The 27287-nt window shown below is 35.8% G+C and overlaps 2 protein-coding genes across 3 annotated transcripts in view; one reads left to right on the top strand and one right to left on the bottom strand.

The window, feature by feature from the left end:
- LOC124632566 (nose resistant to fluoxetine protein 6-like) overlaps window positions 1-865 on the top strand; it is a 35986-nt gene extending 35121 nt beyond the window's left edge. The window contains exons 11-12 of the mRNA XM_047167439.1: window positions 16-112; window positions 653-865. Of these exons, the coding sequence (XP_047023395.1) occupies window positions 16-112; window positions 653-684 (129 nt within the window). The 3' untranslated portion in view covers window positions 685-865. The remainder of the gene's footprint in view (window positions 1-15; window positions 113-652) is intronic.
- A 1117-nt stretch (window positions 866-1982) lies between these two features.
- LOC124632567 overlaps window positions 1983-27287 on the bottom strand; it is a 29335-nt gene continuing 4030 nt past the window's right edge. Inside the window, exons 2-8 of one of the 2 annotated variants that reach the window (XM_047167440.1) lie at window positions 21756-22286; window positions 7856-8049; window positions 5567-5723; window positions 5064-5229; window positions 3850-4037; window positions 2828-3010; window positions 1983-2418 (exon numbers count right to left, since the gene is read on the bottom strand). In XM_047167440.1, the coding sequence (XP_047023396.1) occupies window positions 2227-2418; window positions 2828-3010; window positions 3850-4037; window positions 5064-5229; window positions 5567-5723; window positions 7856-8049; window positions 21756-21917 (1242 nt within the window). In that variant the 5' untranslated portion in view covers window positions 21918-22286 and the 3' untranslated portion in view covers window positions 1983-2226. Of the gene's footprint in view, window positions 2419-2827; window positions 3011-3849; window positions 4038-5063; window positions 5230-5566; window positions 5724-7855; window positions 8050-21755; window positions 22354-27287 lie in introns of those variants that run through there. The other variant, XM_047167441.1, reaches the window with a different exon arrangement.

The following is a 27287-nucleotide window of genomic DNA, read 5'->3' as shown; positions in this document are numbered from 1 at the left end:
ATTTTTTAATTGCAGGTGCATGCACCAGAAGTGCTCACAGTGACAGTGATATCAATATTGGCGACCGTCGCCATTGAGATGCCCTTCAACCAAGTGTATAGGATATATTTCGGTAAGTTTTATATAAATAACATGTATGTATTTGAACCTAATAAATAAATGAATTCTTAAAATCATAAGAAGGTAATAATAAATGAGGGAACCCTATGTAATACAGTAAGGCACATACAGCCACCATCAATCCTACTATATTATAAACGTGAAAGTTTGTGAGAATGTATGGATGTATGTTTGTTATTCAATCACGCAAAAACGGCTGGACTGATTTGATTGAAATTTGGTATGTAGATAGGTGATACCCCGGATTAACACATAGGCTACTTTTTATCAACACACCACGCGGGCGAAGCCGCGAGCGGAAGCTAGTACTTTATAATTTTACCATTTACTTACTCGGTCATTCGGACCCATTTTTACTAACATTATGAAAATTGCATTCAAATTAAAACCTCAAATAGTCGAAACATTTTATTTGTAGTAGGTTTCAGTTCCACATGAATTCCGTCAATTAAGTAATCGACTGTTAGTGAAATTGGCCTTTAGATAATTTCAGAAAAATGTATTAACAAACCTTTTTCATGTATTGTTTCAGGACAATCACAGAAGAAATTAAAAGACAAATGAGATAAGACAAAGACTAGTGCTCTATTCATAGTTGTGTATAATTATTTAGTTTATAGTCACACATCACGCAATTAGCTCGTAACTTTTGACTATTTTTGTACTGTTATCATAAAATTAACTATAAGGACAAAATATAAACGATAAGTTATTAAAAAATAAAACCCAATGTGTATAAAATTTATTTTTATTGTCTTATTCCTTGTAAGGCCTCGTAAAAATATTTTTTTGCAATATTTTTCAAAAAAATAATGCCAGTTTGTAAATGCAGACAGTAAATCTATTACAGAAAAGGTATTTTATGTAAAATATTGCTCTCATTTATAAAAATACCTAACTAATATTTATATCAATACCTAGTACTTCTAGTTTTCTTAAATAAACATGCATTAGGTATATTCTTGAAATTAAATTAATTTATATCTTTACTTAACTATAATATTTACAAATCTTTTCAAAGTTTGAGACACATCAGTCAATTACACGAATGACGTACCTAAGAACTTTTAGACAACAGTTACATACACCCTTCTTCGTAAAATAGGCACAGGAATTATAATTTTACATTCGTAAGAAAATTGCAGTCAAACTAACGATCATTTGGTCCAATCCACGGCCGGGCACTATGAGTGAATAAAGACATTATTCACTTGAACACGACATGGAATCAAAAAGGTCCCATCATCAAATTCCAAGACCGTCGTAACCACAGCTCAAGGTAGGCACATACCCCTGATATAGTTGGCCTCGCCACGCACAGGTAGACTCCTACAGGGGTAGGAGTTATGCCTTTTTGAGCAAGGTCTTTAAAACCAATTATGCACTGCAGTGTAGTCTTTATTCACTTGGTCTACCATCAGCTCTTCAAAACAACCCTAGTACCAGATTCACAGTCAGGCGATACAACTCCAGGGGCCCGATTCTCCTAATTTTACTTAAGCAACATACGATTCACATTCGACTACGATCCGATCACGACTCGATTACGATTGACGCGTATGTGGCATTCCGCTATTTTTTCTTTGAAATAAACGTTTTTATCCTTTTCTGTCATCCAGTAATGAATCATTTTGTCTGCAAATGATTTACGATTGCAAAATGATTGTACAGCAAACTACCGTATAGACCAAAATCATCAAAATAGCAGACCAATCGCACACCAATCAAATGTCAATCGAATACGATTGGTCTTTTATTAGTAGCAGAATGCCCGATATGGTTAAAACTGCTATTACGATCATATTGCAATTCGATTTCTATTCGATTATGACATTATTAACTTAGGAGAATCGGGCCCCAGGTCGGCACATACACCTGATGTTGTTGGTCCTGTCCCTCACGAGCCAGGAGTGTGGGAGACAGGGACCCTGTGTGTTCAGGACGTATTGAGCTTTTCCTCTTCGGATGGAACAGGCAACAAGCTTCGACCTGGTCGCGCAGGTAACCCCCTATGTGTTCAGGAGTTATACCCATTTGAGTTTTCTCTCTTCAAACCAATCGAAGGCACTGCACTATAGTCTTTATTCACAAAGTCACAATCTACCATCAGCTCTTCAAAACCACCCTAGTATCAGCTTCGCAGTCAGGCGACTCAACTCCAGGTCGGCACATACACCTGATGTTGTTGGTCCTGTCCCTCACGAGCCAGGAGTGTGGGGGACAGGGACCCTGCGTGTTCAGGATGTGGCATGTGCCGTTGTATGGAGCTGTTCCTCGACGAGCGGAGCAGGCTTCCACCTGGAATGGGAAAATGGTTTGTGTTATGTTTCAGGTGGTTTTGACACAATTGGTAATGTAGTGGACTGTGAAGAGTGCCGAACAATTTATATATTTCGTATACTAATTTGCACATAATGAATAGTACAACGGAGGACTTAATACCTTAAGTATTTTTTAGGCCATGTCGATACGCATTACGCATGATTTTTTAAGGGTTACAAAAATCCTCTAGCTACATGATATCACTGATTATGTTTAAGTCCCAGGAAGATGATGGTGAGCTCAATTAAGTTTATACTTGTGCCTCCAATTAAGGAATGTAGGAATATCCTTTATAATAAGACCAAATCAAAAGACAATCCAATTATTTACCAGTCAAGCTTTTAGGGACCACCACAACGACCGAAAAAACTTTACTAACACTTACCTCTCGCCGACTACAAGCACCATTACCACAGGCACAGACGCCATTATGGCTGAGTCCATCAATAGCTGGTCTGGCCTCGAAGTCGAAGGCCACCACCTCCCCAGCGGGGCAGGGCTCAGCGGTGCCGGGCCGGTAGCAGCGACGACGCTCCGGCACGTATAGCCGGCCTCGAGCACATGGCACCTGGAAGATGGAATAATTGGGAAGAGTGAGGCTGTTTTAAGTTTGCTAAGCTTCATTTCGTCGAAAAAGCTAACGATTCAGTGTTGATGATTTGTCATTCTTATTTCTAAAACAGTCTCACATTGTTCATATACATAAACGGTACCTCATGTAACACCTCATGTAACCCACGGACTTTTTGATAATTTAGGACTTTCCGATTGAAATGTAACTGTGACCGGAAAATAACAAGATCCGTAAGTTTATCAATTTACTAGGAAGTTTATAAACTTTCGTAAGATTCTAAACGGGAGATAAATTGTAATATTTTACGTCTACATTTTCGTAAACTTATCAATTTCCAACGTCATACGGTAAATTTATAAACTAACGAATATCTATTCGTAAGATTTTATATGATTCGACCAATCACAGAAACTCTTTTAAATATACGATTTTCAAATACGTTAAATAAGACACTGCTCTCTGATTGGTCAATGTTCATAGTGGCAATGCTTGTGTCCTTAGGGCGGCCGCGAGGAAGGAGAAGTGACACGTGACAGCCAACCAATCAGATCGCGCGTGGCTTTTGGTTACTGCTTACTTATTATTTTACGAGTGAGTTCAGCATGTTTATCAATTTACGAAACTGTGGACGTAAAATATTACAATTTATCTACCGTTTAGAATCTTACGAAAGTTTATAAACTTCCTAGTAAATTGATAAACTTACGGATCTTGTTATTTTCCGGTAACATAACCACCTGATGCTGAACTCTAGTTCAAATACTTAGATAGCGCAATGTTGACCACCAAAGTCTGCAGCTTAACTTGCTTTTACACATAACCAGGTCGCTTACCTTAATACACCGTCCACCCCTAGCGATCATCTCATCCTGAGCACAGGGTCCTCTCGTATACAGTCTATAGCAGGCGCCATCTTGTGCGCGCGCGTGGAAGGACTTGCAGCGGCACTCCGCGCGAGACCCATGCGGCGCCACCTCCGCTATGGAGAATATATGGCCGCGGGGACACGGGCCTAGGGAGTCTGGAAGAATTTGGTGAGAAGTAAAGTTGTGATCATGTTCGGGAAGACACTCAGTTACAAATAAATAAAGTTCAGCATGTGGACATATAATTGAACACAATGATTAATGCTACACCAATTTATTTATACTCAAGGTATAACAACACAGTGCACGAATATTTATTAACTTCAATTACTGGCTGCTACCTCTTAGTTATACTTCTCATCTTATTTCCGCGATTGCCACAACGAAGATATTTAGTTTTACATATGCACCACATTTTCCAGACAAATCGACACTCGCGGTAAAAATCTCAGTCGAGCATTTGTTCAGAGTATTATGCAAACGGAATTGGGAAAACGAGTAGTCTCTAACCATAGGCTTAACTAGATTTCAAGGCAATTCCAATTTCTTTGCTAACAATGCAATTCTTAATTGCGCAATTGCACCCAGTAAACGTTTATGTACAAATGCTGCCCAAACTGCTATTTGGACCGTAAGATATAGTTTTACGTTTAAAAAGTAGCAATTTGAGGAATTACTAGTTTATACTCATTTGTCAATCGGTGAACACCCAATTAGGCGGCCTTGTTATACTGTTCATTAGTGTTTGTGTTACAATTGTTTCAATTAGGTACTTGGTGTGTATTTTTGTTAAAACCTTACAAGTTAAGAAAAAAGTTGGAAAAGAACAGTTACTTTCGTAATTGAAACCTCTCTACTCAATTTTTGGCCTTCTTTCTATAGACTAGAACTAGGCATCTTTTGTCTCCGTATGTACAAATGTGTCTAAACGTCTAGGTATCGCCAAATGTATGTAGTACTACGAACAACTACTACAAACTATCACGATCATCTAATGTTTATTACCAAATCAAATATCTATGGGTTATGATAAATTACCAACAAAAATTATGTCCCATTTGAAAAATTACTTATTTTCAAATAAGTATAGAAACATTTTGATCACCAAGGTGGTACTTGGTGATCAAATCGCAATAAAATAAAATACTTCTACTAAATCTCAAATAAGTCTCCAAACATACCTAACTCATAACAAGCACCAGTCTCATTATGATAATGCGGCAGATGAGACTCGCAGCCGCACTTGGGCCCCGGCAGGAACAGCTGGCCCTTCTCGCAGGGGCCCCGAGTGTAGTGCGGGTAGCAGCTACTGTCTGCCGCCCAGTAGTGGGGCCCGGAGATCGCGCACTGGAAAAAATAGGGTATTTTTGTAAGCTTTCTTGAGAATAATAAATTGGAATATGTAGTTTTGCGAGCAAATACTTATAAGCTTAAATGTAGAACTCTCACTTGATCCAAGATATATTCGTATTTTCTACTGAATAAAGTAAATTAACAGGCACGACCAAGGTCTACTTGGGTATAAATTGGACCGCAAAATAGTTACGTGGCTATTAAATATGACTTTAAATCAGAATTATACAACATGCACCCCACAACGTCACTTGATCGAAGATCGGATCTGCGACATCTCCCCGGCCATTGCATTCGTTTCCAAAATAAAGTACGTAGGTTTCTTACTTACAGTGCAATTAGCGATCCCATCTTCCCCAGCGTCCAACACGGACCCAGGATAGCAAGGTCCTTGAGTGTTTCTATAATAACATTTGCCAGTAGCAGGCCAGTAGATCAAGGTCTCATCGGCACACTGTTGAGGTCTCACGCACATACCCTGGCGTTCCCTGGAATTAGTAATGGAGTATTCTTAGTAGTCGTAAGGGATTTTACTGTTGAGAAATAATCGTGATGAGAAATTATAGATGTTTGGTTAGGATGAGCAGTCTTTTGAAGGTGCTGCATAATGTTGTGCAATTTCTTTGAATTTATCGTACCTACGTGTGTGAAAGAAAGAAAATACAAATATTTATTCAAGCCGGTATGACACAAAGACAACACAAAAATTAGACTAAAAACTGTAAGTAGCACCAACAAGAATAACACAAAGCGAGTAACACCTACTTTTAAGCATGCTGTCATGAAGATAGTATTTGCAAAAAGATGGCCTAATGATACGTTATATCTCACTACGTGGAGCTTGCAGTTAGCTCCACCAACCTACGGAAACCAAAATAGTTTAAGCGAAATTTTATCCCTACATACAAAAAGCATCATCTAAATCTATCTATTCCACCTCCACATTAGATGGAATATTATATTCGCATGTTAATCATGCGTATGAGTATGATAACGACCGGATAATCTTTGCTATCAATATGATTAAATATTCACCTCAGGTTATGAACATTCCGAGGAATATGAATGACTACGATATTGACGTAATATTTTCCAAGTAAACACATTTCTATGAAGTCTAATCTTATATGTCCTGCATTGAATCTTAAACCTTTAAATTTAGCATCACAGTTAAAATGACAATAGACAGAAGTTATTTTTAATTTTCTCCAAAAATTTGAACTATGTTATATTATAACTATTACTATATATATTATTATAACTATGAATATTTGAATTATGTTTATGATAATGATAATCTGTCAATCATTTATTATAAATTACATTATAAAAATTGAAGGCTAACTTTTGTTGCGATATTAGTTGTAACCTTGTTCTTACACCACTAGGCTTAAATTTTTGCAAGATGCTGCAATGGTCTACTTAACAGTTATTCTAAGAATATTACATTTAATTTGAATAGGAATGTTGAACACAATCCTCCTTGAATATTTAATATAGTGAGCTCATAGTGTTCTTAGAAATAAGTTTTGCTAATACTTTCCTAAAACACCTTATGTTATTTTGATTAGACTATACCTCTATAAAGAAAATGGTACATAATTTGCTTTTGCGAAGACCTATTGAGACAGCAACTTCTTTAAGTTTTGTCTAGCCTAAATCATTGTTGATAGAATTTTAAAGAATAACAGTGCATAGTTTTTCGATAAACGCAGATAAAACGAATAAAATTTAACACGTAAGATAATCATCAAAAGCCATGTTCTATCAATCTGTAAATTATGCTTATAAACAGGGCTATTTGTTACGCTACCATTTATGCCCAACATAAACTATAACTGGCCATAAATGCGTAACGATTTATTCATTTAAATGACTTTATTTCTTAACTTAAACTACAAACTATCAATTACGTGATTACAGAACAATTTATGAACCTTACTTCCAGTATAAACTTTAAAGCAAATTTATTATCTAATAAACAAAATAGCCCTACAAAATGCAGGTCAGTAAATAAATATATTACATAGAAATGTGGACCCATAAACCTAGAGGCAACCATTGCCTTAACTTCCGTAACCAAGCCACCTGGGGTACATTAAAGTTGTTAGAACAAACTGCGCTCCGTTGCGGCTTTCACAAACAAAACAGTTAAATTTTACTTTGATAGTTTAAGGTTCGCTTGTTGGGGAATTTTGTGAAGGGTTTAAGCAACAAGTTAAGGCATAGGCTGGGTATTTTAGTCTTGTAACTTGCTAAACTAGCAAATGATTTGCTGGTGCTTTTGAAAAACGAAAATGAAGTTACTATTTAAAAGGGACTTTTAAAACTTCTTCTAGTAAATAATGAAACAAAACCATCTTTCTTTTTCATCTCTGAGTCTCTCTCTCTCATCTGTTTTTCATCTCTCTTTTTCATCTTTCTTTTAATCTCTGAGTGTCTTTATAACACTTTATACATATCTTAAAGTTTCGATACCTTATTCAGATTTATGAGCTTTATCATCTACACACGAGACTTGACATGAAAACCGCAGACACTACAAATTGTTAGTGCACATCACAAATATAGTAAACCAACTCTTCAGCTTACAAAATCAGCCGTCAAGATGCTTACCTACCCTCTCTTGTTGAAAGACTCCTCCACGGGCGCGAAGTACTCCCCCGCTCTGCAAGGCCCCCTCTCGAACAGCTTGTGGCAAGTGTTCGTATGGGGGAGTTGAGCCGTGCCCGGGGGACATTTGCACTCCGCGATGGTGCGTCCTCCCCAGCGCCCTGGACTTAGTTCTTGGGTTTCGGCGCATGGGTGTCCTTTCTGGAAGGAGATGAGATATAGGTTAGCGTGGGATTGTCATTTGTTTATGTGGATTTCATTTTAATTGACTTTTCCTATCAGTTAAAAAAATCAAAGCAACATAAACTACGGAGTAAATAAGTATGGAGTTTCAACGAGGCTTTACAGCCATAAGTCTCGTTACTTAACAATACAGTAAAGTCAGATTATAATGGCAACGAGTAAGGACAATAGATAGATAGATGTTTAAAACTTGTCAAATGCTCGTCAGAATTGATCAGAATCTAGACATAAAACAAAGGGCTTAACAAAATACTGAACAAATGTTTTTAAACAGATTAATATGAATTATAAGCAAGATAAGAAGCTTACAATATAAAGATACTATCTCGCGTGTATAAACATTTTTTTTCGCAAGCCCTTTGTATTCATAGCCTTAGGACATACTCTGGCTATGTTATTTTCTATCAATTAACTTTAATCACGAAACTCACTTCTTTAATGCTTAATTTGCATGAATAAGTAATTGGTCAAAAAACGCTAATGTTGTTTGAGTGCTGCAAAAAGCGGTAATCTACAAGGTTAAACATAGACAAAAACAATACAGGTTTAGGGGTACGTCAAGGAGAGTATATGTAAGGAGGACCAATCTGTAAATCTTTAGTTACTGACTTCTGCCTATATACACCTATTTACTTATCTTTTTTATGGGAAATCATCAAACAATTCTTACTGACTGAAACCCACCATGTTGTTTCTTAATCCCACTAACTAGGGCCGCGGTCTCTTTTTTGAACAATCCCGCAGCCCCCGCAGGCTTTGGTTCTGGTGGGTCCCACTGTCCTATATAAGTATCTAACCTAATAATTTCTTGAATAAGTGATAGCGCCCGTTGTTTGTGAATGGTACTTAGATAGTCTTTAATACATACAATTGGTACTCTTCACCATTTTCATATACTATCTTTACTTTATGTGAACCATAAAACTCTACCAGGCAAATAGAGTTATTACAGCGGTTACAAGCAGCAATATAATAAGAGTAAGTTTCCTAACACATCTTACGTAAATGTTAATAGCGTAAGTATCAATTAACTGGCATGTTATATAACACAACGATGACAATAGCCATTTGCCTAACCGACTTGATTTACGTGGGAAAACTGCAACCAGAGTTTTTTATCGACAATTTGTATCGATATGACAGCCTTGTATTCGTGCCAGCACTGATTTATGAAACAGGCCAGTATTGTTATGATATTGAAGAATAAGGTTGGTTGCCAGACTTATGATTTAAATTATCCAATATTTAACAACAACAAATTAAATAAAAAATTAAACCAACTTCAATAATATTACTAAAACCTTCTCCTAAGTCTGTACTACTATGTTGAAAACCGCATCAAAATCGTTTCATCCAAATGTGAGGTAATCGCTCGCAAACATGCATACTTAACTCCTTTTTTTGAAGTCAGTTAAATATACTTAATTTCAAAAATGTTCACTTAAGGCCGAAGAATCTCTACTATTTGGCGATTGTAATTATTTTATTTTTACACGCTAATAAAAATATTTTGTGCGCAAAATACATGAAATAAGCAAGCTTTAATGAGCGTCTGAAATAACTAGCAACGAATTAAAGTGATTTTACACGCTTTTTATTAGCTTCACCTGTATGTTTGTATGTTTGTAGGTTTGTAACCGACTTCTTTGGGCGCGATTTTGACCCACTTTAAACGGCCAGATTTCGTTCAAACTTTGTAGATTTATTGAGGACCGATGACAATACACTAATTTGATAAAATTATTCCATTTTTAACCGACTTCCCAAAAAGGAGGAGGTTACACATACACATCGATTACTCCGAGGTTTATAGACCGATCTACGTGATTCTTTTTTTGTTCGACTCGGAATAGCTGCCAGTTGGTCCCATAGTCATCAGGTCAGGATCTGATGATGGAAACCCTGAGAAATCGAGGGCAACCTTCGAAAGTTGTAGGCATACATAGGGTAAAAACTTGACACTCAGGTGTACGCCTAAAAGCACTATTCAACTGTGAAGATTTGGAGCTAACCTGATGATGGAGACCAGAGAGGGTCCAGGGAACTCGACAACTGAATATGTAAACTACCTCGTGTTTGGGCTTAAATTATTTGTATTGACAAGACCTTTGCAACAGTGAAGGTTTGGAGCTGACCTGATGATGGAGACCAGAGAAAGTCGAGGGAACTCGACAACTGAATATGTAAACTACCTCGTGTTTGGGCTTAAATTATTTGTATTGACAAGACCTATGCAACAGTGAAGGTTGGGAGCTGACCTGATGATGGAGACCAGAGAAAGTCGAGGGAACTCGACAACTGAATATGTAAAATACCTCGTTTGGACTTATATTCTTTGTATTGATGAGAACTTCCCACTTGTATGGATAGTGACAACTATTGGTAATATCACCCGTGTCGTCACGTTACGCACCAAATCTTCAACCATCAAGAGACCAACATCCAAAATATGTATTTTACCCGTAGTTGAATAAGTTTTATGTTTTACGCATGTTATTTTAGAAGAAATTTACACTTTACATATGTTTAAAATCAAGTAAGTATACAACAAATATTTACTACTTTACTTTTAGATCAAATGTACAAAATCACAATATTGTTAAATTGTCTTTCCATATCTATGTTAATTATTTTAAGATAATATTGTTATTCATATTTAAACTTTGTTAGTATAAGGTCAAATTGTTATATTTATTATGTATATATTCATTGTATATGAGTCATAATGTGTAAATTTTGTTCGAATTTAATGTATACAGTACAAGTGCAAATTATGTAGTTCAAATGTTTTTAAGTATAGTTCATCCTTAGTTCATTTTCGCCCACCAAGGACGTTACTGAAGGAACGTCCTTGGTGGGCGGTATGTTTGCGACTAACATTTGAATGCTTCCTACTCGCTCGATAGATGGCGTTGTCGCGTTTAAATGCGCGCTATGGTTTCGTTACAAGCGATACTCTAAGACAAAATGTTTTGTTTTGTAAGACTTTAATATACCAGCTTAGAACAGTGCACAGAGGCGGTTTTATTTATCATCACCCCATCTTGTGTACTAGTAGGTCAGCAGATCACCTAGTAGCTTAGCTAGGAAACAACAGTCGATAAGGCAGGACTCGTTGTTATATAATTTTTATTTCCAATAATTATCTTTAGCCGTTTTCTCTAATATTGTCCAATTTTTGTATACTAAAGAGAATTTTAATTCTACAAAACAAATAATAGTTTAAAAAAAAACTAAATCTACTTTAAAAAAAAAAAAGAAACAAACTAAAAAACAGAAAATGCAAAATATCTTGATTCCTTTAACTAACAAGGCTATAATACTAAAAATAGTTGCCAAAATAAGGCGAAAAATTGTTTTCGATCGTAAAGCACTCTCTGATGCTTCGCATCGCGAGTCGTGCAATAGTTTAAAATTAAAAAGCTATTATAAATAATCCAAACTAAAAAGTAGAAAATAAATAATAGTTTAAAAAAACTAAAAAACACGCTTTTTATAGAAAACCGAACTAAAAAATAGCAAATAAATTTTAATGAATTTAAATTAAGAAAATAGTGTTCAAAATTTCAATGAATATAAATTAATAATAGTGTGAATACAAAAAAAAATATTTAAAAAAGCGTGGGGTGCATGGTGTCAATAGTTATAAATATTTTATTGACAGATATGAGTAGAGTGATTTTCATTTCGATATGACCTTAAAAAGCACCCCACGCTTTTTTAAATATTTTTTTTGTATTCACACTATTATTAATTTATATTCATTGAAATTTTGAACACTATTTTCTTAATTTAAATTCATTAAAATTTATTTGCTATTTTTTAGTTCGGTTTTCTATAAAAAGCGTGTTTTTTTTTACAACTCAATTTGGCAACGATGCATACCTAATATTTGGACAAAAAACTTATTCATCTATGTTTGACGTACATAGCTCATTAAATCACATAAATGAAATAAAAACTATATATTAAGTACCTACTGGCTTCAAGAAGCTATAATCTGATTTAAAAATAATCGAACGTTTCGTCTATTGCTTAGAACCTCCGTCTATTGCTAAGACATATTAGGTGGTTTAAATGCAGAAACAAAAAAAAACATCAAATAATGAACGTGATATTATTCTTAATTCAAAAATCCATATTGCAAATGTCTGTATTACATAAAAGTTTAGGAAACACATTACAAAGTAGTTACATGTTCACTGAATAATGTCAGACTGGCCAATGCAACTTTATACACGGCAAAATGTCAAGCGTAAGAGGAAGATGATTTAAATGTGGGACAAAGAATATTTCTGAAAAATACATTTGCACATTGCACATGCTACTGTTGAATAATAGTGTGGACCGTTTGGTAAAAAGTTTGGTAAGTATGCTGCGTGTTCAATTTTGATATAAGAAAAAGTTTTACTACCGTGATTTTATCTAAACTATAAAAGAGGTTTTTTTTTTCGTTTGTACCCTTAGGCCCCTAAACTGCTGAACCGATTTGAAAAATTCTTTCACAGTCGGGAAGCTCCCTGGGTGACAGACATAAGCTACATTTTATCCTAGTACGGAAAGAAGTCCCCAAACCACTGGCAATAGCTGTAGGAAGTAATAAAAGATAGCTCTTGGTCTCATAATATGGCCTAATGTCCCTTCCACAAGTACCAGATCATTTTAACAGCAACCTCTTTCAAGTAGCTACAAGGACCATTTTTCCTTAATACACAAGCTGTACAATAAAACGTTAATTCTCACTTAATTTTCTAACAGCATAGACTACCAAGGAGTATGAGACAGCACTGCTTTTCCACGTTCGTGTCAAATGTCATTATGAATGCTTATACGCCATTACGTTCAGCTAACTGCTCGAAGCGTGCTAATGTGACCATTGCATATATTAGTCTTGATCACCGTAAAAGTGATATTATCTAGTGTATATTATTTAACTTAAAGTGAAGGAGAAATTTTGATTCTAAAGTTGGCTGGTTGGGTGGCCAAAATTGTGTTTCGGAATCACTAATAAACTAACCTACAGTACCATTCCCATCTATGTAATTTTATAGGTAATCAAATAACTCATTAACTATTTGTACAGCAAGTTAGATCTATTCCAAATATCGGCTCGGCTTCCAGTCTAAACGAGGAGCCGATAGTTAGAGCTCGGATACAATGTTACCTTCTTAAAAAAAGACATTGCACATTGTCGTATCTCCAACTGGCACTCGCATTTAACATCTGCTTGCAATCTTTTAACATACGACCTTGCCGAAGGCCTTCTACACTATACTTGCGTAATCTTAATTTCCATCCAATAACTTCTGCTTCAAACTAATAAATAAATTATGGATATGTTAGAGATACGCCCTCAATAACATTATATGATTTCCAAAATATGTATTAATAACAAGGTACTACAGTGTTACAAAAAACATAAATTGTCAACTCCATACTAAAATCTTCAAGAAAGTGGCCACATAGCCAAGGTGATGAATGACCAAATCTATAACCCGTGCAGCAAAATTCCACCAATGGATCAGTCTGCTGCTGTTTAGAACCAAGCCCCTAAAACGTGAAGGTTAACCAAGTGCATAAAGAGTGTTTATGTATTCTTCCGCGTACACATAATAGACATCCTTTATAATAAACTCTGAACGCGTCCAAAGCATTGGATAACGTGCCTCATGACCCTTGAACTAGCCAGGGAAACACGTAACCCATTGAGAAGACCACATCACATTTCCAACTCTAAAGTGAAGCTATCTAAGTCTATAATTGCATAGCAATGAGTGCATCGTTGTTGGAGTCCGTCGTGATTTAAATAAACGGAATTCGTAAGTCCACATCAACAATTTTGATACGTGTTAAATTATGCTGATGTTTTCGATTCGTATGATGTGGGTATACATGCCATGTGACGTCATCAACCTAAATATTGTTGTACTTTCCCTGACCTTATTACAAAGGAGGTTACGCTTTGTGATGCAGCTGCATTACAAACTTATGGATCATCCTTTGTGTAGGATTCACGTTCTTACTTTTTCGAAGTAGGTACACTTTCTAAAATTTTGGGCGTGACAGTAACGGCAGCCCTGTGCCGTCAGAATCAATAGAAAAATATTATTGAAAAAGTGACTGATATTGACAACCCACATCCATTGTTCAGCAAACGTGATGATTCTTTTCCATGCTTTCTCTTATGAAGCCTTCTTATTACAGACCAAAAATATACATAGGCCTATGATGTCTTTACATTTTTGTTCGTCCTTATACATTTTCATGTTCATTGGCACGTTAACCTTATCACGAGAATGCTTCCTTGCATTAAATTGTCTTTATTTTGTTCTTATAAAATAATTTCTCTGAAGTATGAATATATTCAAAATATCGCTCAGTAGGTCAAATTTGAGGAAATACCCTGAAAGGTCAGTCAGTCAGGGGTCAGTAAAGTTATGTTGTCTATTAAACTTAAAACAAGACAGAAGAATAGATTATAAAACTATTTAGATCATCTAATGATTTAGATGTCTGGCTTTTTTATTTATGGATTAAGTTCATTTGGTCACTATTCTTTGTCTAAGTTTGATATAAATTGAAACGATTTAATCCACCGTTGTGTGTACCACTTACTTCGTCGAATTATAGGCAGAATTCATTTATTGTGCGTGCAAGTAGAAGCTTCAATAACATATGTAAACAGCATGATTTTGATCCATTTACGACAAGCGTGTCCTCGGCCAGAAAGTGTCTAAGTTTAACTTTTTTCATTAATACAAACTGTAATATTTTGATTTTGTTATTATTATATTTCCTTTCTTGTTGGCAGTACTCTTCTTATATAGTGTTGTTCACAGATTTGTTTGTATATATCTGTATCTATACGTGGAGACCTGTAATTGGCTGTCCGTTTACCATACTGTTCTTAGTTTATTTTCTTTAGCTGTAGGTTTCCCATGTAAATAAATAAATAAATAAACTGGTTCTTAAAACTAGGTCTTTCAAAAAATTGCTTTATCCATAAGGGTCTGCTAGACACGAATTCCATATTCAAATTACTAATTTAAACATGGAACGAGTGGAGCGAGACGGAGTATCAGACACAAGCCTTTTGGCTACGCAATTGAGATCCTAAGAATAAAATAGGTATTCAACATTCTTTAGTCTCCAACCCTCCCTTTCATTGACATCGGCTGATCTGGTCTAAAGGCTTCACTTGTAAACACCAAGTAAATTACACCGTCATCCTTCACCATATCGCCCTCATCTTAACTACTAATTACTGTTATGCCACGACACGTTCTAAAAGCCGTCCATAATGAAACCATGGGAAATAATGCTACGACCTACTTACATCTTATATAATGGACATTATGTCGAATTACATTTTATTATTTAAACTAGCTGTTGCCCGCAACTTCGTCTGCGTGGGCAATATAGAATAGTCAAAATACTACTTATCCCGTAGGTGCATTCTTTCACGTGACAGTATAATTAGGATTAGCACTTAGCAGTCGCATAGATTCATTGATCAAGGTTGTGTTGTGGATGTGACCATTTATCTAAACAAAAGAAGTAAAGTTTGTGACGTTGTGAATATCTCTGGATCTAGTCAGCCAATTTGGAAAATTATTACGTATGGTGCGTAAGTAATTTTCACAGGAAACAGTTATAATCTATGTCTATATGCTTTGATCTCAGTGGCGTGCACTTAGAGAGGCCTATGTCCAGCAGTGGACTGCGATAGGCTGATGATGATGATGATGATGATGATGATATGCTTTGAGTCTGACAAAGCTGTCATTTGTACATTTTCTGCAGCTGCTGCGACTAATCAGAAGCCAGAAAGTCTGTCAGTCTTACCATGGATATCGGCTTGTGTAGTTGACTGGATTGAAGATAGGTAGATAGGTAGTCGCTCCAAGCAAAATATTGGTACTCAAACAGATTCGGTGACTGGAAGCCAACACCAACATAGTTGGGGAATAGCCGGATGGATGATAAAATGAGTCATCATCATCAGCAGGCGCATAGGGTAGGATAGTTTCACTACTGGGGAGAAACACTTGTATGACGGGGATTTTCTGTGCACTTACTCACTATGGTAAGGCTGACCCCACATTAGGCGTGCGCGATCCTCGGGCGTGTGAGTAGCGCGGGCGTCGCGAGCACGCTGCATGAACGTCGCGTTTTGCTGCCCTGCGGCATGTGTGAAGAGTGCAAGCGACGCGGCGCTCGAGTTGCGTTCTTACCCCTTCGCCTGCTATCCCCGCCACCCGCTAAACGCCTTAGCAGTTAAACGTCAAGGAGAGCGGCGCGTGCGCGCCGCGACCTCGCTGTAGGTAAATGCCGCAGGGCAGCAAAACGCGACGTTCATGCAGCGTGCTCGCGATGCCCGCGCTACTCACACGCCCGAGGATCGCGCACGCCTAATGTGGGGGAGGCCTAAGCCGGGACTCCACCGAAATGTTTGCATTAGTTCACGAATAGGCAAAATGTACGTATCTGTGAGAGTCCACTTCATGTGTTCGTACTTGAAACCTGCAGTTTTGCCAAGATTTTCAAAATGTACGCTCTCAATTTGTCATTTCTTGGTGGAGCCAGCAAATCAAAAGAAACAGAAGTGTTGTATACTGGGCGTCACTACCGCACTCCAGGAAAATTTCGCTCTTGCGTTTATATACCATATTTTGTGTCACACGTAAACAGGGCGACAGTAAGTAAAAAAAGTCCACCGAAAAACTTTCAAAGATCTGATGAACGAACAAATCAGACCTGACTTGGTCAACTGGGGCCAATCAGAGCTCTATGAAGCGATCATATGCTTTGGCTCCTACTGTTATTGTGGTTTCTGAAAATTTATTCACCTCATTCAACGATGAATGTAATTCGGATGGTACTATTAAGAACACTTGCTTAGCGCAGAAGCTGACGTTGGCAGGTCGACTCTTTTGACTTCTCGAATAGGATACCATTGGTTTTTGTGCAATGCACACCTGCAATGCATGCTGGATTAGGATAGGATACAGGTGGATAGGATTTGCAACAGAAAACAATTCTGTCTTTGTGATTGAATGACATCAAACGTAGTTTTATATAAAAGGTGTTTTTTTAGACTTGGCTCGGGTCTTACTAAGACTGTTCGTAATCGTGACCAGTGTATTTGCGATCAGAAGTTGAAAGTAAGCATGTCTCTGGTATGCGACGCGCAATTTGTACGTTTTCAGACGCATAAAGCATTTTACTTGTGTATGGTATTAAATCGAGAAAGCTCCCATTTCTTATCTGCACTTTGTATCTGGGCTTGTTCTTAAAGCTACAGAATCCTACATTACCTACCTACCTCACGCTTAGCAGCACTTGCGAGAGACAGATCCTCCTTTCTTCTAGGATTAAGTTTACATACTTTGCATCAGAAATAATGAAGGTCTACTTAATACTATTCACTCAAAGTAATTTGTTTTAAGGCCACCACATTAGTGGAAGAGAAGCTAAACTATGTTTATGAAAAAATCCTGATATAAACTCCATCTGTAACTTTAAATGATAATTAATTGTTATACTAAAGTCATCATTTTTGACATAATATTCAAAAAATAATTTAGATGGCACCGTTTTAAATTTGGCTGAGAACTATTATTTTCCTTTCATCAAGGTAATAATTATAATTGGATTTTGATGTGGCACGGCAAACTGACAAACACTATTGAAATGTCTATCGAAAAATTACACTACGTGTTAAAATATGGTGAATTACGGAAAATACACAACTCCATCTGTTGAAATAATAATCCTCTATAAAGAATGTATGGTAATTTATTGTCATTTACCACCTCGCTCCTTTGACAAATTTTATGTATTTTATTTAACACAGATTACCACAGATGGAGCTACTTTAACCTTGGCTAAACACAATTTTCATTTTTATTTTCTTCCGAAGTTACTTATGAAGGTGTGATTTTCTGTGTAAAGGTTAATAATAGGCCGATCAACTAATATAAGTACAACATTCAAATGTACAGTTTTGACAAACAGATTGCGTGTCGTAATATTTTACATCTTGAATTCACAAAATTAATCATATCTTTTGATAGAGTGAATCGATTTCGATGAAACAAAAACTAAGTAATACCCCAAGTCACGTAGAATTTTTGTATATAAGCATTGTCTGCATTGAATTCGTAGATTTTACGTGAATCCCGAACGAACAAACAGATAAACAGATAAACAGACAAACAGACAAACAGACAAACAGACAAAAATGACAAAAATGATGGAAATGGGTTCTGTTAGTTATCCTTTAACATGCTGGCTATTTTTTTTGTCAATTTCTTCAATGTACAAAAATTACTTTTCTACAGATTTATTATATGTATAGATTACTGGCGTAAGTGTAAGGCACGTGACGAGGGAGATTATGTACAAGTTTCTTTATAATCAGGTCAGGGTCGGGTGCAGTACCATGAACGTCATTGATGCAAAGCAAGCATTCTGAAGGCTTCAGTATCCGTGTAAAGCAACTTTTTGAACTATACCACTGCCCCCTGGAATAAAATTCAAAGATTCAGCTTTAATCTGTTGTTTAGCACACACATCACAATACAACACATATGTTGAGAGTTTAAAAGTTAATTCTTTACTTCATCGATGCCTAACATCATTTATACCTACGCAAAAAAACACTATTTATTTTTTATCACCGTTTAATTCCTACATCGATTACGAGTAAATACAAAAGCATTTTTAGCCGAACCAAACATAATTTCATTGGCAAATGTTCACTAAATCATTACATTTTCACGGCTATTGGTTTCATATGACATTCTGTTTCAAATGTTAAATGATTGCCATTGTTGTTACATCATTAATCAACTGCATTATAGTGAGGTTTGATAGACTTTAATGTTTTATTAAAATACTAAATGACCTGTTGATTTTCCATCATTTTATAGTACATACAGTAGTCAAGTAATGTAAGTTTTCCAATTCAAACCCTATCGTGCATAAGGGAAATTAAATTAAGCGCTTTTTCGATCCAAACTACCTATAGGTCCCAAGACATATTCAAAACTACTCGTATTTTTTTCAATATTAGGAAAAAAATTTAGCAAATGTTTTAAGAAACTCTCATCTTCCAGAACATGAAGACTTGACTTCCAGTCAACCCTTCGAGTCAACGAGTGTACTCCATAACAAATCAAACCTTACAGTTTTTCAATAAAATCCCTTTACTGTATAACCGTAATAAACAATAAGAAGTAATTCGTAAAACAATTCGGTTAAGACGGGTATGACCAGTTCTTTCGTCCGTACTTGTGAAAGACCGTGACCGATCGCTCTTGTTATGCCACACACTGACCCAGTGCGGTTATATTCGTTAATTTTGCTCTTTCACAATGATTCAGACAGTCTAAGTGATTAATTGTTTCTGAACGATTCGACCTTGAGTATTTACTGTTAATTTTGGCGCCAAAGGTGTGTGGCGGATTCCTTGGATAAACTTTCTAACTGGTTTTCTGCGAGATGGAAATTTACTTCGAATTTATTTCGATGGATTTGATTAGTAAATATGAGTCTCCTTAAACCCTTCGTCCAACTATCGACCTTTAGTTGACCAACAGTTTCAACTATTTAATCCATGGTCTTCGGAGACTCTCAATTCCTACTGTCATTTTAACCATGATTTGCAGATTGCATTGGAATTGCACATTGTATCGAAATCTGCGAGTCATTGTAATACTGAAGTCGGCTTAGCGAAATTCTCTTTAATTGTTTTCTGCGAAATCTTTGATAGATATTTTGTAATATTACATACGGCATGTCATTGAAGATATTGTATGCCTATTATTAAAATTGAAGAATAGGCAACTCTTTCATTTTACAAAACACATTTTAAGGATCTATCGAATTGCGGAACTCTCTCCCTTTTTAACATACTGATGACTTTTGTATCCTTGCACCTTATTTTTATTTCAACGACAAAAGACAGGACCAGAACTTTTAAACTATAAAGGTACTTCTGGTACTTCTGCGCTATGTAGGAAATTATCCAATCCAAATAAAATGTGTGTCACGTCCTGCGTTCACATACTCCATTAATCACAGTACGCAATACTGGCAGACACGCACCGCACACATTTATTAAATACACACGATTTTATCTAAAATGGTCTGTCTAGACTGGGTAATTGATGAACCACCTTCAAAGTAACACCGTAGAGCGTATATTCACACGGAAGAACAGTAGGGGTCTTTTTGAGTCGTCTGTGGTCGGAATCAGGAAATGTTTTAATTGGGTACGGGCAGTACCTTCTCAGAAATCATTTTGGTTATCATTTAACCCTCAAAACTAATAATAGTAGTCCGATAAAATATTTTTAACCGACTTCCCAAAAAGGAGGTTCTCAATTCGTCAGCAACTTCTGTTTTTTACTTATTTAGGATTTATTTAGGAACACAAAAATATGGGCGAGTAAAGAGTAATAGGAAGTGCTACCTACCATTCTTTATCTAAAAATAAGTTCTCTGTCGTGTTATGAACAGGCTTCTACGGAAGAACAGTTACATAAATAAATACCTGCCAATAATGACCTAGGAAACCAGCCTACCGCAGAGTTACCCAACAAACTCTCAAGTTCAATATCAATATTCATCCTTAGCGTCATTCGATCGTCCGTCACCAAGTTTACCCAACGGTACCTCGCTAGGGAATCTCACTGGTACCTCACTGGTACTTCATTATTTATTCAGTAGTGGTTCTAAAGCTACTAGCTTCGTATTACACGTATTACGTAAGAACGAAGTATTCCCAAAACATAAGAGATTTTGACTTGAACGAGTTTTCGTGAGGTCGTAGTACTGTGGCGCAATGGTAAGTGTCAACGAGAGGTGTGTGACAGAAGTCTAATGTCGCTAAGGTCGGTGACTCTGTGATGGTGGTAATTAATTTTGTTTGTTATTGTTTTGTTTGGGGTTTTTATGATGAAGAGATTGATTGAATGGTTGGTGATAATAAATGTTTTCTTCACGCATTTTATTAAAGTGTGTGTGAAGGGTACTCGTTTTGGGGGCTTCGAGAAGTATTGTTTGGCAGCCAACTTTGAATTGATTTGATTAAGCTTTTTAAGTACATGTTAGGCACACACGCTTATATGCACAAATATTTTTATTTATTGCTGAGAATTCAAGCAGCTTTTCTGTGGTATATAGAAACTCAACCTTCTTCATTTCTCCTCTACGTTAAGCTCTAACTCTAGCGTGTCATACGGTACTCTATGGTATTGTCCAAAATCTTATACATTGCCGTAAATTACCATTTTACACGTAATCGTTTGGGCTGCAGTTAAAAAACTATTAAGGCTTTAATACCGTTTTTCTTTTCACATTATTTAGCTAAACGACCTTAGTTTTTTTATGGAAATTTTGGACAATACTGGGCAGCGCAGTATTAGTGTAGAAACCGTTAGAAGTTGATACTAATGTGACTAAACTGTACGTGCAATATTTTAGGATTTCAGTCACACGTGACGTCCGGGGCCATTTTGGAATTGAAGATCACATGAATAGATTTAATGTTTACCAGTTCATTGCCCGTGAATAGGTATCTGATGCATGAACTAGACGTGGAGATTTTGTGTGCTGTGACAGATGCTTGTTCTGTTAGGTATATACTATGTACTAACCTTATAAATAGTGTAACATTTCCCGTCCTTAGGCCAGTACAGCATGAGCCATCCTCGAGGCAGCGCCGCGCAAGGATTCCTCTTCACATCGGCCCACGGAGGGGGCAGCACTGCAGCCTGAGAGCCACACAGCAATGCAGCCAACCACACCCACGCCGCCATTTTCGAACGTTCCAAATTCAATTTAAACACTTTTAAATCTTTTCATTTTTTTCTATCACTGGCTGTTACAGTTTTTATTTCAACCTACTTTTCATTGTAGGTTTTATTCACTAACACTTTTTTACACCGTTAAACACAGTTGTTCCATTATTTAATCTTAACTGTAGTTAGTCTATCTAAGTCCAGTAAGACAAAAAGTCAGTTATGGAAGAACCACTGGAGCTTTTAAGTAACAAAAACACGAACGCTTCAGTTAATTAATGAACATCGTGATGAAACATTTTAACGAACACATTTTTTTGTTTGTCAGCAAGAAATAAGTCGGTTACACACAGTATTGTGTTTTTTTCACATCGTTAGAGATGATGGCTGTGGAAACAGAATGATGATTCGATTAAAATGATAGGTATACTTAAACATTACCCCGAAACCTGGAAAACTCAGACCTTTGATATTACGTTTGTATTAGGTCTACCTACTTTCACACACATATTTACAACTTTTTTTTATGTTGTGGTAATTACTTTATGTACAATGTCAATTACAAATAACAGTAATTCTTGTTATGAATTAATTAACCCCAAATACAACAACAACAAAATTAAGCCGCTTAACGCGAACCGCGAAACTGTACCGTCCATTACTCACAATTTTGTACAAAAAACGTGATTTTTAAATTACGCAATTGTCTGATAACTTTCGGTCGGCATAGTTTTTGTTCAATATTATAACTGACTAACTGTAAGAGATTTTTCTGTCCAAATTCTGATAGATAAATATCTTTTCGTGCTAACTTGGGGAGTAATGTGCAGTCGTGCATAGTCTTCAAAGATGGGAAGTTACGTTATAATAACTAGTTGTTACTGGTAACCATGGCAACTGTTGTTAGTTCAGCTGAATACCTGTTCTTTATAGTTTTTTATTGGTATTTGATTGATGAGCTGTTTTATGAGTAGTTCTGTAATGAATTTGATGTAGTATGCTATAGTAAATGTGCTATAAATCATGGGTATAAGTGTTTTCTTTCACAGATTTCAGTAAAGTTATAATTAAAATGAAATAATAATACAACGTGAAAAAACTTTTCATCATCTGCCTAGCCTTCAACTATGTAGGGGTCGGCTTCCAGTCTGACCATATGCAGCTGAGCACCAGTGTTTTTCATGGAGCGACTGCCTATCTGACCTCCTCAACCCAGTTACCCGGGTAATCCGATAGCCTTTGGTAAGACAGATCAAAAGAAGAATCTTTCAAGATTATTGTCATGAAGTTATTTCATATAATAAAATAGATTTATTGTTGGCAACTGTTACTAACGACAATTTATTTACCTAGTTGTCGTACATTATGGTAGTTAACTTAATTAACACTAAAACTTAGCTCTGTTCCTGCATTAATTCAAAGATAAACTTGTTAAGTACATAATTTAGAAAGTTCGCTGACGTAACACGAGATAGGTATGTAAATAAATAGCCTATATTCAACCTAATGCTACCTTATGATCTGAATAATTTAGTAGGTGCTAAAAATCTAGATTGCAAAGACATTTGGATTGTATTAATATTTATAAATTGACACACCGTTTAGATGCATTTTTAACAATTTGATGACAATTTTATAGCTATAAGCAAACTCTTAGAATGTTTTTTGAAAATTATTATATCCAGAAAAATATTGGACATAGCTAAGTATATCTTCATTTTTTACATGACGAAAATAGCGAAGAAGCCTAAATGCCTTATTTTTTTCATAAAGTAACAATATTGTGATATTATTATAAGATTATTTGGGAAAGCCGACCCTGCCGGTCAAAAAATCCCACAGACCACAATTTTTTAACTGAAATGCAATATCAACATCAGTAAAACCACAATTCCCAAAGAAAATTAATAAAATTCCTAGCAATCAGTGATTCCCATTATATCATAACGGGTAGCCATTACACGTAATTTTACCACAACTGGGATCGAAGTAACGGTCTGTACCGTTCGATGTGTCTAACTCACTGAGCCGAAATGACGAAACAAATATTATTTTTAACCCACTTACTGCTGAGATTACGTCTTGTAATTTGTAGTGTAAATGATGAGAGGAGCGGATTCACATAGAACCACAAAAAAATAAATTCTTGACTACCTAGGTAATTCGCTTAAGTAGTCCAGAAAATTCACCGTCACTTATACCTATTCAAAAGTTTTTTGTTCAATAAATTCCTAGTTATGAAAAGATTGGCCTGTTATTTGTGCCTTGTGCCCACGAAACCTATGAAAACACACACTACTCTATTTTCTTCCTGACTAAGTACAGAGCACTTATGTGTTATATGAATTCCGCTGTCGCTTATGACTTGTACCCAGTATTGTGGTTTGTATTAACATTATAAAAAGCCATTGTCTTTTTGTAAATACTCGTCATTTTCTGAGAATCTTCTTATCAAAAATGTTAGCAATCATTTTAATTACGACTATTACTTTTAACTTCTAATTACCTGACCAGATTTGAAGAACCTGTTTTGATCTGCGGATTAACATAATATGATCGTATCTACTGCACAATTTCAATTGCATCCATAATCCCACCCAGGTAGTAATGAGGTCAACTTACGATTAGTCTAGACTTTTAGATCTTTTAGGTACCTCGATATGATCTGGGTATGATGAAACGCAAAGCTGATGGAACGTTTGTATTACACCACACTTGAGAGACAGACCTACAAAACTAGAATTAAATCTATATGTCAAATTCGTCTATCAAAATGTCGGTAGCAATCTTCGACATTTTCAAAATCACTAGCCTAACCACAGAGTGTTAGTCAACCACACAAATTGCGGCTTCGTGTAACCTCAACCGAACAATCATTTTAAGTCTCATCCTTTTGCCGATAAGAATAAAATGACAGTAAGTACAATTTATGTACAAAAAAAAAGTATTATTTTCATCTGACATGTATCTGATTTCTTCATCCAATGTTTTTGTCACAAACATACAAGTTTAAGTAATTTATCGTTCAGCACTTTACACCTACTGAAAATAATTTTGACTGCGCAAAAGTATATGTTACTGTGTAAATATGTCAATTATGTAATATGTCACGATTATTTTAATAAAAAAAAATCTTTCACCTACCAAACTGAAATTTTGAAAACCGAAACGCTTTGAAAATATGAAAATTAAAGTTTCTAACCCAAACCACGACATAAGTTCTTAACAATTCTAAGCATATGATGCCCTTACATTACAAGGCATCGTACCACTTACCGTAATTCTATAGACTACAATACTTGCAAAGGAATTGATACAAAATGCTGTTACGTCAACCGTTATTCGTGAGACTGATAGCAAAAACTATGGCGTTGCGATGAGAATAAAAAACCTTGTAAAGGTAACGTGTTATGCATTGAGTTCCGTAGGTAACCGTTTTGTTTGAAGAACTTTGTAGCTCCTTATCTTGAGAGAATTACACATTAATTAGTTCGAATTATTTTTAAGTCATTACTTGAGTATGTAATGAAAGATAGAGCCTTATTAATTTTATTGACATTTGGCCGTTACATCATTCTACACAGTAATTATTATTTACACCAGGTATGTATATTTTACAAGAATCATTAGGTATTCAAGAAAAATAAATTTCCAATTGACCCTTTGACAGAACTACCAAAAATAATTAAACCTTTTAGTGACTATTAAATATGACGACAGAAGCATTAAATATAAGTTAAATAGACTTTAAATGGATCCCTAACCAACAGAATATATTTCCCATAATTTTCCGAATCATTAAATTATAGTTCGGCCATTCAGAGAATGCGTTCCTGACACGTCGCGATTGAACTGACGACGTAACTACATTCATTGATTATTGATATAATAATGTTGTTTTAATGCTCCTCAATTGTTAAAACGGTAAACAACCAGCAAAAATATTTTTATCGTAACTGCAACGCCATTGCAAAGTTACGTCGTCAGTTCAATCGCGACGTGTCAGGAACGCATTCTCTGAATGGCCGAACTATACCTAAGTCTATCTTAAGCGAATGCTAATTTGTGTCTTGCTTAACTTTTAAACCATGTTATGTAATTAACTGAAGGTAACTTCTCATGCAATCTTACAGTCTACAATTAATATCACCGTCCTAATTGAAAGTAGGTATTTTGCAGTTTTATTGGACCTAGAAACACTGGATAGCTTTGTCTGAAGGCTGTTCCCAATAATCTATCTATATTTGCTTACTACAGATTGGCATTTGTCATTTCTTGTATAATCATCGGCACGAATCTTGAGCGCTGACCTTCACCTGCGCAGAAGTAATTTATTGGGTCCCTTTTGTGGTATGAAGTAAAGCGCGGGGGCGTAGTAAAGCGGTGATTGGCCCTCAGCTCATCGCGTCATAGCCGTCACTCAGGATTGGTTCGTTGCTAATAAATCACTTCTGCGCAGATGCAGGTCAGCGCTCAAGATTCGTGCTTATAACTATATAGGACTAATTAATGTCATAATTATTAAATAGAGACTATTGAACAAAACAACTGACAATCTAGAATTACCTAATATCAACGTTCAAATTGAAAGTAGATAGTCTACAGTTTTAGTTGGACCTAGAAACTGCGGATAGCCTGTCTAAAAGAGATTTAGTACCTATTACCTGGATTTTGTCAACTTGTATTAAGTAATACGTAAGACTATGTAATAATCAAGCCCCGTTTTATAAGTATGGAAATAGGTTCGAACAAGATTTGTTTCTTGTTTTCGATATAGAATTCTACAGAAACTATACTAAGGTAGAATAAGTATATAAGGTATATGTATGTCAATTTTAATCAAAATAGAGACATTGACGATGGAATTCTGCAAATTATAGTTCGGCCATTCAGAGAATGCGTTCCTGACACGTCGCGATTGAACTGACGACGTAACTACATTCATTGATTATTGATATAATAATGTTGTTTTAATGCTCCTCAATTGTTAAAACGGTAAACAACCAGCAAAAATATTTTTATCGTAACTGCAACGCCATTGCAAAGTTACGTCGTCAGTTCAATCGCGACGTGTCAGGAACGCATTCTCTGAATGGCCGAACTATAGGTATTCAAATATAAAATAGCGAATAACCGAATAACTTACTTACACAAATCTAAACTTGATTTCAAACAAAAAAAAAACAATATTGCAACAAAAAGCAGACTAATTGTTATATTTTATTCAATTAAAATCATTTACCTCTATCTGATAAGCGAGAAAGTCTAAGTAAGTAACCTTTTCAATAGCTTTACTATTGTGTTCTGAGCTCAGTTCTTATCTCCGTACTGACATACAAAAGATTACAGCTATTGAGTAATCAACAGACTTGCAACCACGTAATTATT

The sequence above is a fragment of the Helicoverpa zea genome, chromosome 8 (genome assembly GCF_022581195.2).
Source record: "Helicoverpa zea isolate HzStark_Cry1AcR chromosome 8, ilHelZeax1.1, whole genome shotgun sequence".
In the NCBI taxonomy this organism is placed as follows: Eukaryota; Metazoa; Arthropoda; class Insecta; order Lepidoptera; family Noctuidae; genus Helicoverpa; species Helicoverpa zea.
The sequence above is the reverse complement of the archived record's forward strand: the minus strand, read 5'-3'. Positions and strand labels throughout refer to the sequence as shown.